Source organism: Amblyomma maculatum, chromosome 9 (genome assembly GCF_055883805.1).
Source record: "Amblyomma maculatum isolate TAMU_Amacu chromosome 9, ASM5588380v1, whole genome shotgun sequence".
Taxonomy (NCBI): domain Eukaryota; kingdom Metazoa; phylum Arthropoda; class Arachnida; order Ixodida; family Ixodidae; genus Amblyomma; species Amblyomma maculatum.
In genome coordinates, this window is record NC_139352.1 from 2,860,629 (window position 1) to 2,873,687 (window position 13,059).

At 44.3% G+C, this 13,059-nt stretch overlaps 1 protein-coding gene across 1 annotated transcript; it reads right to left on the minus strand.

Moving 5' to 3' along the window:
• Nucleotides 1–4,461: 4,461 nt before the first annotated feature.
• LOC146178107 (trissin receptor-like) lies at nucleotides 4,462–11,348 on the minus strand. Its single transcript, XM_084579703.1, has 3 exons — nucleotides 11,159–11,348; nucleotides 7,726–7,916; nucleotides 4,462–5,436 (listed from the first exon to the last, which is right to left on the minus strand). Exons 1-3 carry the CDS (start codon nucleotides 11,346–11,348, stop codon nucleotides 4,462–4,464), a joined length of 1,356 nt encoding a protein of 451 aa, XP_084435829.1.
• Between the last annotated feature and the right edge of the window lie 1,711 nt (nucleotides 11,349–13,059).

Here is a 13,059-nt window from a genome sequence, read left to right on the forward strand (position 1 = left end):
AGCGTTCACTATACCTAAAACAACGTAGTTCCAATCACGTTTTCATTTTGAAACCGAATGAATAAACGTGTGTAGAGCTGTTCCTCTTTATCTCTCTTCTGAACGTCGGAGCTAAGCTAAGCTTTTGTGGCGTCTTGGTATGACCTTGTAAACTTGTGTCCATTACCGGGACGCTGACACACTACCCACTTTCACTGCACGGCTCTTTTTTTAAATACTGAGTCCCGTTTGTTCTGATTATCATCGCAAAAAAAATACATAAAGTTTATAGATGAAATATTTTTCACGTCTATTTGAATGAATCACGGTAAACAATCTTTTTTCTGAAAATATTTAGAGAAATATATGTTCATGCTTTTGTTATCCTTGAAGAAACATTTCTGGAGACTTGTCTAAACCAAGGTCCAGAGCTCAGCTTTGGTTAGCTTGGTTCCGCTTATATGGTAAGCTTTCACGTCAAAGCTCAAAAGTCAAGGTGAATATCAAAACTGAAGCACAAAAGTGAAAAGTGATTGGGGTAATTGGTCAGCTGAATGGTTATTATTCAATGTAAATTTAAATCAAACTGAAAGTTACTGCCTTCAAGGTCAAACGATGGTGACGAAACCTGGCGGAACAAAGCCCTCGCTCTAAGTTACAAATTCGTGGCATAATTGAAGCAACGAAGTTTGTTTTTCACATCCTTCCACTATTTATTTTTTCAAATTGGAGTGAGAAGCGAGTGTTTTTATGACAGTTGCGGTAAAAGCATGACCTGCCCACAAACAGCAGTCTTTAGACCAGAGCCAACAATTACACTACACGACAAGTACATGTACATACAAGTTGACAAAACTCAACATCTGTACATCTATTAAATAACACTGAAATGTGACGCATCATAAAAAAAAAAAAACGCGACACTTAACGGCTCTCGCAACCACATTTCCAATACGACATTTTTTTTTTCCTAATCAGTTTTATTTCAGGCATAAAACATGAGATGAGGTGCCTTCTTGAGAGCTCTTTAAACATTATTGAACTACGTGATTATATTATTAAAGATATCTAGCTGCCTGGCTGAAAACAAAGCCTTAAATTTATTATGTACGAACAGTTTAGGAATAATTTATGCCAGTTTAGCATCTCATGATCGCACAGGCTTTCATAAAAAGCAAACGCTGGGTAATAATCTTTGAAAGAACATCCCGGAGGTCAGATCTGAATAATGTATTTAGAACATGTCAAAGGCAAGCGAAAAGTAATTAGTGCACCTTGTTTAGCTCCTGTGTAATAAGGTTTATGCCATTTATATCTATTTGCAAATTTACCTTCATCTGCTCCTTCACAGTGTAGAACTATAATTAGATGTCTAATAGATGGTTTCGCCACATATCGCTACAGTTGTGTTTTAGTGTGAAAAATACAAGCAGGGTGCCTGGTATACGGTGTGTACGCCTCTTCATGCCTCACTCACGTTTCAAAATTTAATTACATCACTGTAATTAGTTATTCCAGCGCTTGTATTCAATTTGTTAGCAGGAATAAAACTAATTTCTTCGTGCATCAGAATAGGTTGTGATTTTTGCTATCGCCTTTTCGATCGCAAGATATTTGTGTTATTTAAGTGAGGTGCGAAGCAAGAATGATTACTGCAAAATTGTTCTTGGTGACCTTAACACATCTCTACTGCATATTTTAGTGGTCGAACCTTTACATTCATTTTGCTCACCGTTGATGAAAACATTGCCTCTATATCTGTTTGTACAGTCTTCTATTGCTTGCAGAGCACTAGCAGTACTAAACCATATGTAGCCAACAGCCGTGTGCTAGACAAGCAAAAGCTTCTCATATTTACTCAGAAGACCGTAATTAAAGATCTGGTGAGCAGTCAAGCACTGTGGCTTGGCGATATAAGTACAATTAGCGACTGCGATAAATATAAACTAGACCAAGCTTTTTCCTTGAGTTAAAGAATTGAAGCCGGCAGAAAGTCAGAGAAAATAATGACGCAGGTACTGACGTGTGTTGTTTGTCCACACCAAGCATCCAAAGAGTTGTTGGCTGCTTCCCTCGATATTTGCGAATACGCGCCTTAACCATACGTAAATTTTATTAATTCCTGAAGAAATCGACTGCTTCATTTGTGTCCTTGAGCCTTTTTATAATTATAAATATATATATATATATATATATATATATATATATATATATATATATATATATATATATAGAGAGAGAGAGAGAGAGAGAGCGCTAAGAACCAGAACTGATAAAGTAGTTTTACGCACGCTTCAAAACATGACTAGATTGATATTAATAATGTTTTTACAGGGGACAAGTCTTCATTAGAATGTTACAGGATATTTTAAAGCATGTATTTATAGGGGTAGTGAAAGGGCGAGTCACCTTTTTACAGGCCGAGCATATATAGTGACAGAAGAAAAAAAAGAATATGGAAAGAAAAAATAAAGAAAAAGAAACAAAACACACAAAAAAAGCAAGGCAACACAACTACTGAAAGGAAAGTACCCAAACACGTGCTCAAGGACAGAGGCTCAATACACAGGCTCAAGGACATGGATGAAGCCGTCAATCACAATGTCGGAAGAAAGGTATTTTCAACCATTCCTGAAGAGTCGTTTTTCTCATATATATATATATATATATATATATATATATATATATATATATATATATATATATATATATATATATATATATATATATATAGATATATAGATAGATAGATAAAGCGTGAAATAGCTTTATGCTCAGAATTTTCAGTGTGGAATAAAATCGCAAATTAAATTGCTTTTGGATTTCCGTATGTCCCGAATCCATTGTTCTTTACCTCTTTGTTTCGGCATTCAATCTGTGACTTTGTATGAATCATCATTTTTGTGGTCTTTCATAATAGTAAAAGAAAACAAAAACTATTTCGACATAAAAGCGGTGTCACAATATCAGTAGCACAGAGGCAAGAGTATAGATGACATAATATTCACTCTACTGTCCAGAGTCCGAGCACCTTGTACACAATTCGGCGGAGTAGTCTTTATCGCAGTCGCACTCATCACTCAGGCGAAGGGGCTCGTGCGCCACTTTTAAAGGATTGCTGGATCTTCGCATTGTCAGGTGCCGCTTCGAAGTATTCGAGGGTGTAGCACAAAACACACGATCAAGGCGATGAAGATTTGTTACTTCGCAGCCGGCCTGATGATGGAGGCCTGCGAATTGAGGAAATCAGGTGCAATATGTATTATGGTGTAATATATTCATTGAGTAGTGCGTCTTGGAGAAAACATATTTGAAGCTATTATAAGTTATTTAGATATTCCCTCTGAAATCAGTTTTCCAAGCCTGCTGGCCATAGTTTAAAAAAAAGACCCCATACTGATTTTGAATAAAATAATATTATTAAACCCGCAGGATATTTCATGTATTTTTTCATTTCCTACAATTAAATCTGAGCGAGAGCGACAACTCATCCTTGTACGCATTAGCCGCCCGATTTTGCGAAACTTCTTGCGGAATTCTACTTGCAGTGGTCTGCTCCGCTCTATACGAGTTTCTTGACGTGGCTCTATCAACGGTGGTTCTGACATCACTCTACCGGTATATTGTTCTTCCAAATTTTCTCTTATTTATAAGCATTCTCACTCTTGTTCGAGGATACCAGCACAGACCGATTTAATTGTACAACGATAAGATTCACTCTGAGGTGGAGAAGTGGATTGCTGACTGCAGGCTTGACGCTGAATGTGCTGAAATGTAATGCCTGCAGGAAGTTGTTCGTATGATCTAACCGCTGAGGGAGGAACCTGAATTCAGGATAGCGGTAGTAAACAGTGCAATTTCGACAAAACACGAGAGGAAGAAGGCACAAAGCATATTCTGTTTCCGTGTTTTCTTTTTGTCCACTTTGCACTCTTGAATGTCACCACTACGCAGAACGTAAGCAACAGCGTGAACGGTTTTTAGTGAAATACTTCCAGTTTTTGATAAGGGTGCTTGGCCGAATAGAAATTATGTTTAATGTTTTGCAAAAATTGGAACCTAGCAATGGTCAGAGAAACAGGCCGATAAGTTAGCCCTTCTGCAATTTAATTTGGTGCTTCCGCACCCAGATTGCAAGAACGAGAAATTCAATAACAATTTTATAATTTCAGAAAACAATTTAAACAATACCAAGGCTTTCAAACTTCCTTTAAAAGCAACACCGTCCCGTCCCCTCACTTTTTTTAGGCCATATGACCTCTGCAGGTAAAATATACGACTTTACGAAAATACTGAAATATATATACACACCACTATGCATTGCAGCAGCAGCTCTTCGAAGTACACCGCAATGCTGTGCCATTTAGTTTAGGCACGCAATTCGGGAACTTAATGTCTCGTCACCTACTGCGAGCTAAGGTGCCAAAATCCTGTCCAGAACGGCACACGATTTCGGCGAGTCGCTGCAAAGGCGACGTGCCCTCAAACGAACCCATTGGCGTGCACGACGGTGTTCTCCTGGTGCTGAAAGACCGAAGAAGCTGTCGTCTTGCCATTGGAACGGTTCGACGAGAGGCGCCGTATCTTGCGTCGGGAACGGCACAAGAGAACGTCTTTCATACTTCGGCGGAAGTTGTCCGAGAGGAACGCGTATAGGATTGGGTTGATGAAGGAGTTCATGTACAGCACCAGCGTAGTGGCGATAGTCAGGCTGACAGCCGACCGCGACGCCCCCTCGTAGCTCGCCGACCAGTACTGGTAGAACTTGCGAGCATGGAATGGCAGGTTGCACACGGCGAAACCAAGGACCACGGCTACCAGAAGCCGTATGACTTTGCGCCTCGCCCGAAGCACGGTGGCGGCTGCTTGCTGCTGGTAGTGCTGGTGGACCTGGCTGTTAGTGGCAACAGGGAATGAGTGCTTCTTGCTCGATGTCGCCTTCGGCTTCTTGACAACGCAGCCACGTGTCGTCGAGCACCCAACACTAGTCTCGAGAAGGCTCTCTCGACAGTTCGCGGAGGATGAGCTGGCCCTGGGTAGCGGAAGTAGCTCAAGGGTAGCTCTTCGTGGTCCTCCGGGGGAGTACGCCGTAGGGACGCTGCTCCTCCAAAGCTGGAGGCCGATGATAGAGTACATGACGGTCATGATGGCGAGCGGCACGAAAAAGCACACAACGAAGTTTAGTACGTCGTATGTGCGGGAGTCATACAGGAAGCGGCGCATAATGCAGATCTGGATTGTGTGCTGCGGGTCGTCGTGCGATGGTACATCTGCCGTGCCGCACATGACTAGCCGTGGGCTGCAAAAGCCGGCACTGACGAGCCACACGGAGAGTACGACGATCCGCAGCCGCCGTATGGTGATGACATGCTTGCTCCACATGGGGTGCACGATGGCGATGTACCGCTCCACGCAGATGACGGTGAGGATCCCCACGGAGGCCGTATAGCTCAGCGCCTGCGCGCAAGAGAATGCGAAAGGCAGGGTATAAATGCCTCGTGAAAGGGAATTATCGATTTATGGATTAATATCTTACTCTGCCTATTCTTCTCGAATGGCCCCGCCTGGGGTGGCGCAGTGGTTAAGGCGCTCAACTACTGTTCCCAAGGACGCGAGATCGAATCCCGGCCTGGCGGCCGCTTTTCGATGGAGGCGAAAAGCTAGGCGCCCGTGCGCTGTGAGATGTCAGTACACGTTAAAGAACCCCAGCTGGCCAAAATTTCCGCAGTCCTCCACTACGGCGCCTCTCATAGCATGAGTCGCTTTGGGACGTTAAACCCCAAAACCAAACCAAATCTTCTAGAATGAATAAATTTGTTATAAGTAAGCCTAGAAAAAGCGTGTTGTAGTAACTAATTTGAACATTGAATTAGCTGGTCAGTCGACAATGCAATAAAACAGTTATTCGTTGACACGACAAATCTACATCAATCCTTACAGTGAATCCTTCATATTCTTGATGAAATAAAATAACGGGCACACAAGCTCCATGCAGCGAGGAAAAGTTTACTCTAAAAGAGCAGCTAAAGAGAAGCAATTTAATTGTCATAAAGTTATCATGGCTGACAAGGAGGGCTGAGAGTGGTTTTCAATCGGGGTGGCCTCCCGGGCCCACGTAATCAGGTCAGTTTCGAGATATCGTCTGAGCTGTGAAGGAGTTTATCCCATTCTTCAGTGGAGAGAGCAAGACTAAGAATGAGAGCATAAGCTTGTGTGTGGAGGCGATGTTTTTACTGAGCCGCCGAAATGTGGTCTTCAGTTGCTGCTCGTCTGTGTTTCAATTTAACTCGCCGGGACGTAGTCTCCATTTGTAGTGAAGTAAAGTCGATAGGGACCGTGAAGAGAATTGGTTTGCAATTTCCGAACAATTTGACTTGAGCTCCATCGAGGTTGGCATGCGGGCCCTGGTATAATCGTCACTGCTCCCATTATAGGGTAGTTATTTCAGCGTATGAGAAAGGCGGCTCGTCGGGAACGTCCTCTCGGGCTCCTCGGGGTCTATCACACGGTTGGTCAGACCTCGCACTATGCGGGAGGCTGCATCGTTTCGAAAGCCATCCTCGTGTGCGGAGGCCCATTCTAAACTGACTGCATGATAGAGGGTGCGGTCGCGCAGGAAGCGTGTTACGTAAGGCCGTACAAGTGTTTTTGTTTTATTTTCTGATGGCGTGTTTGGAGCCACTTATGAACGTTCTCGTGCGGGAGTCCGTTAGGGCTACTGCCATAGAAAATTGCTCAGCCTCCTCGACGGAGGCTGAAGAGCGTACATAGCGGCTCTGGTTTCAAGGTGAGAGGCCGAGATCGCTGCTCAGAAGACATTTGTGTTGTGAATCGGTTCTGTCGCGTCCACGTGTACTGCATGGCCGTCGGCTGTGTATTGGTCGTCAGTAGGTTTAGCCTTGTAGAGGCGGTCCAAGTAATGCCTTTCGAGAAGCATGTTCTTTGCCAGCTACTTACGCCGGCCGGGAGGTGGTATTGATAGCCGAGCATCGAAGTAACAGACACGGATTTTAGTCGAGAATATTTCTTTTCATGTGGGTGCATGATAACTTCGAAAGTTGAGTTGTCTTTCAAGCTGCCATGATTTCGGAGGTAGTGTTAAGCACTCAAAATTTCAGTAGCCTGTTGTTGCTAGCATAGTGTGGCAAGCTCCCCTGCTTAGGCTTGCTACATATGTGGAATTCCATAAATAAATAAAAGACTCTCCGTCCCTACAATATGAGCACTCGTAAAACTCGTGTTCCCTTTTAAAGACACGTTCAGTTCCAGCCAGAACATATTCTTGAACCACGCTTGTTAAACGCTTGTTTCTATCATTTTTATATGGCCCTGTTACGTTACGAGAACGGCCGTTTCCAGGAAACCACTGCTACTTTGAGAAAGCGCAACGCCTCTGTCAGGGAACTGTTTTGTGCACAGAACGACGGGGGGTAATGTTGGTTCCTCCTAGGCATTATGTCTTGAACTTCAGCCTTCGCTTCGTTCCTAGGGCTCACTACAACATGTCATCACTCTGTATAGACCCTATACATGTCCTCGTCTAAGTTTGCAAATAAGCTTAAACGTCATCTTTTAAAAATATATTTGATTTAACCTCATCTCCGAATGGCATGGTCGTCTTTACCAAATTATTGTTTACGCGCAAAAGCTCTTCCAACCTTACAGCCTGGCATGAACTGGTAGGCAGATAAATGGGGACTTTATCCGCGGGTTCAAAGAAGAGGCGGGACGTTTATTAAAGCATACCTGTATGAAGAAGTACATTCTGCACAGGAAGTCTCCGAAAGGCCATTCCCCCATCAGATAGACGGACAAGTTCTGGTAGACGCAGAACAGCCCGACGCACAAATCCGCGACCGCCAAGTTAGTGAGGAAGAAGTTGGTAATGGTGCGCATTCGTCGATGAACCACGACCACTATCACCACCAGCATGTTTCCTGGGCAGGAAAAAAAGGCAGTTTGAACAAGAAGCAGCAGCAGGCAGATTAGCATCTTCATCAACATTAGTCGCTAAATGCGTCGACTGTACAATCAATGGTTGCGCCAGCAATACCAAAAATACATCTTCCTGCGCAGTTTTCCGCATCCTCATCACTGCGAACTCCCAAATCTCATGCACTCGCTTGATTTACCAACGTCCTATATTCATTTGCATCAGGCGATGGAGTTGTCGAAATTCCTCCTCTCTGGAAAGTTGGAGACGGGTTTCGCTGCAGGTTCCACAGTGTTTGCGCGGGGTTCACACGACTATTCAGTGAACAAACTGGCAGCAACCAAAGAGCCCAAAATGCAAACGTCTGTTCAGTGGTTACCTGTCATAATACACTGCCTCACACTGAGCGACCATCGGCACTCCTCGCATCGCATGCCTTGCTGATCTTCGTCTCCTGTTTTGCCCTCGACTCTTTTATAATGAACTCTAAGCTACCCTATCCTCTCCCTACCATTTAAGGCAATTCTTACAGTTTTACTCTCCACAGCTCGCTGCAGCGTGCCCAGTGTAATACAGTAGGCCATATATAAATGCAGATACGTTATAGGTCAAAGAGGCCAGATAAGTTTAAATTAACGGGCAAAATAATTTAGTCTGATCATTTATCCTCTTCAATATGCGTCGAGTCTGTTACGAAAATATTCAAATAAAATAAGTCAAATTTGGACCTGCAAATCAGAAATCCAGTACACGATGATGTGGGTGGCGTTTCGTTGCATTTCTGTGGCTACGTTGAGAGTCCGTTGAGAGTACAATAGAGGACGAACTTCAACTTGCTGCACCCTCTTAAGCGTGCTGTTCGGGCCTGCGTCCCTGCGCCTGACGCCGGATTATGCGGATTTTAAAACCCCACATGGGATTTTAGGTGCAAGTCTAAAGTCTTAGACTGAACAAATGGCATTGGTTTAAAGCGATATCTATACTCCTAGTTTGCGAACATTACCAAATAGACACGCTATTCCGCTTGAGAGAAAGAAGAATGAGCTTTCGATGACAGCAAATGCTCAGCAATTTCCAGTAATATGGAGTGTGCTGCAGCAGTTTATGTGACGCAACTTAGTGCTTTGAGGAAAGCATTAGGTTCATATTTCGGGTAGTTATCAGCTTCATAAAATGTGACCACGCCCACGATGCGACGACATATGTTAGCAAAGAAGAAAACAGTCACCACATCGCAGCCTCCAACCACTGCTTGCACGAAGGGGTTTTAAATTTCGTGCTCAGCAGCAAGCGCTTCGCTCACTATTATTGTATGATTTTGATTAAGGGCTATTTCACCACCGCATGCCTGAAGGTGCAGCGATGGCCTGCCCAGATTTTGCGCCGAGTTGGACGCCGTCGCATAAACTGAAGGTGCTTTCGTTTTGCGGTTATGCGTGTGGCTGAAAATAGGCCTTTACTCAATAGTGTTGCATCGTTGGAAGGTTGCCGAACTGCCGTCTATTCCTTCATTACCTATATATACACGAAGGCAGTTTTCGCTCAACTAAATGACTACTTCTTTCGGTTTACTGAAAGGTTACACAAGAAATAATTTGCAAATAGATAGCGGGAAAAATTGCGGCCGACGTTTTATCCAGTAGACCTTGGGTACACGCTTTTAACACGGAGAAGTGATTGTGCGTAAAATCATGCAAAACTGCCCACCCTTTCTCAGTGTTGCCGTTGCTGATATCCCCCTCATAATTTTTGTTCTTTCAGACAAATGCAATTATTTCCCAAGCAGATTGGACGCAAACTTTTGGTGCAGTTGGCGCCAATAGGACACTAAGAGTTCTGAATGGCAAATTATACCTAAAAAGAGAACGAAACTTATGATACCTTTTTCTCATTGTACTAGGAGACTATAAGAACGCCCAAGCAATATCTTTAAACCAGCTGCCATCCAGGACTTATTTCAGGGTTCTATATGTCGCAATACCGCAAGCTAATTGTTTTTCGCGATCGTTAAAACATTTAATGAATGTATATATTTAAGAACAATATCATCACTTTTTCTTAGTTTAAGGCAGAGTCTGGAAGTTTAATTTGGAAGCGAGAAAGGGCATTTGCATGCCGGTACGACGGTTTGTGTCTAAGCATTGGTTGCCACTTTATTCGCCACAGCTGCAAAGACTTATGTGTCATTGGCCTCGAGTGTGCAAAAACCGCAAATTTGTGAAAAGGAACAAACACCGCTAAGCTCCTTAGCTGTGGGAACTCAGGCAACATGGGGCTAATATCGAATGTCACGTTCAGTGCTATAAGTATTAAATGCATTCGCACGTAAAGATGCCAAAAAATTAAGAAACGCAATTATATGCTGCTAAATGCGTAGTCGTTTTAACTTTTACGAACGTTCGCTATATTTGAATGAGTTTAACACTTTCTCTAGTCTACCGTCTCATATTAGGGATGTATTGGTCAAAGATTGGCGTTCATTTTATATCGCCCGACAAGAGTCTAGAACTCTTGATAAAGGGTACCCCAGTATTTTGCGCTTGACTTTCTTGAAAACGTGATCATCAGTTGGTCGCAGCCGTATCAGTGCATAACTATAACTAAGCTCTAGGTTGCTTCAAAATAACAGAACTGCTTTCAGCGTTTCCGACAACGAACCATTACGACTCTTCACATTTTTCGGCGTGTGTTCTCTGTCGCGCTATCTAATCCTTGTTTCTCGCTGCGTGGAAAAACTAACAAATAGCCGTCTTCTTAGAGGACGACTTATCCACAAAAACCCAATACATTGTTTGCAACAGGAGCAAATGTGACATTGGGCGCACTGTAGCCAATGCCTTCCGCGCCACCAATCCTAACGTAACGAGATCTAGTGCAGCATAAAAAAAACATGCTAGTTCCGCGCAGCGCTGTTCGAGGTCTTTTTTATACAAGAGAAGCGATGTTAAGGTAATGACAGGATTTCATGATAGAACTATAGAGGAAACATGGGTGCATAGCATTGACGAAAATCGAACAAGGGTTGAAGGGGTGCCTCAGTTCGGAAGCAAACTTTCCGACAAGAGGACGTTTCTTTGTTTTATTGAAACAAAATTTCATCCAATACGAGCACCTTTACACAAAAATTTGTCTGGAGCTTATGGCATGCAACAGATTTAAACTTTTAGGCTATAATTGTCCAGCATATTACAAAAATATCGCAGTAAAAGAGCCTCCCATCAATCAGAAGAAAGTGACAGCGCTCACCGAAGAAGCAGCAGCAGAATACGATGGAGTAGGCCAGTATGAGGCTGACACGGACATCTATCCTCTGGAAGATATCCTCGTCCGCCTCGGAGGAAGTCCACACGCCGGAAGCGGAAGTGGCCGACCCGTTTCCGGCCACCTCCAGCAGTTCGAGTGTGCTGCTGTCATTGGACTCGTCGGGAGGAGCCATAGATCAGCGTGGACGTCTTTCCTGCATCAATCACGTTAGGGCCGCGGCCACAATTAAGCCTTCGAAGACAGTGCGGAGCAATCGACCGGGGGCTTAGCAGCACCGTACTCACAAATATTTAAGTGAATCCGAGGTTGCACACAACAGAAAACAAGACGCTTACCATTTGTAGAGGATCCTGCAGCAAACTAATTGCTGGCACAACACAGACAAAACAAAGAAAAAGTAGGCATTTCACCGGTATGTACTGTTATTGTTGTGGCTGTAGAGAGAAGGAAACGAAAATGCACGGGCCTGCTACTGACTCTGTAGCTGAGCCACCTCGGCTGCCTCGTGCGAACAGAAGAGAAAATTGAGAAGAAAGGAAAAAGAAAAGGAAGAGAAAGGCGCGTGCCGCAACAACAGCCGTCGTCCACCAGCGAAGCAGTAGCGGGTGCAATGACGGCTTATAACAGATAAAATTTGGTGGCTGGTATTAATATTAAAGCCACCGCCGGAAGCGGCGTTGACCTACCGTCACAGCCCCGTCTTTCTCTCCCTCGTCTTTTCTTTTTTGTCTATTTTCTCTTCTGTCCGCACGAGGCAGCGGAGGGGGCTCAGCTACGGAGACAGTAGCAGACCCGTGCATTTTCTTTTCTTCCTTCCTGCATCCACAACAACAACAACAACAGCCCCGTAGGGCCAGGAACAGCCACCCTTCACCCTGCCGGTATGCACTATCTGTAAAAAACTAAGCCGTACAATGAGACGCGCATTTGAAACACAAAATTCTTCTTTAAATCTTCTTGGTGACTTTAAGACGTGGCAAATTGCATCACAGGTGCACCCCGTCCAAGACGGTGATCAGAGCCGACGAAATATGAATAACGACGCTTGAGAGTTACAAAGAGATTAACTGAAGTTTATATGTAAAACTTGGCAATATTTACAGCAAGGTTAGGCAAAAGAGACATGAATCTGGCTAGTTTGGCCTAGCCGAAGATGTGCACATCAAGCCATAGCTCATAACACCAGAATGGTCTCTCGGGCTTGGTTTCAAGCCCTCGGTGTCCAGCCTACATTTCAATTACGTCCAATCTCCGCGAACTTCAACATGATTGGTTCGTGACCACGTGCAACTTCAGCAGTGTGAGTGAAACCCTTTCCACACAACGAAAGAAAAAAAAACACAAACACATGCTGCCCACATTCTACTGTACACCTTGCCGCGTTCTCGCGTTAAGATCATCAAAGCAAATGAGCAGCATCGCTGGCGAACCGCCGCCGTCTCGCACCCCGCTCTTCCTTGAACTTGCAAAGCCCGTGACCGCTGGCTTAGCAGCGGCGTGAAGAAAAGACGCTCGGTCAATCGGTCCTTCCGCGAACGCCTTCCCCTTTGTTCAACGTTCCCCACAACTCTTCCACCGGCGCCGAATGGCAACCATCGGTCTGGACGTGGCGGGTCTGTGAATGGATGTTTCAACCGCGACGGTGGTATCGTGTCGACTCGTATAGAAAGCATACGGTCGGTACGCACAAAGCAGCTTAACCTCCTCCTTTGGTGACTCGATTGCCTGTCAGCCGCCGGGGAACACTCGTCACACTAATGGCTTTCCCTACTTCATCCGGTGATTCGCGGCGCCTTCTTGTCTGCGCGCAGCTGGCATCAATACATGCTACAAGAAAAACTACCACGAGGAGCCGAGGGGCTGGGACAGGTAGGTCACCGCCG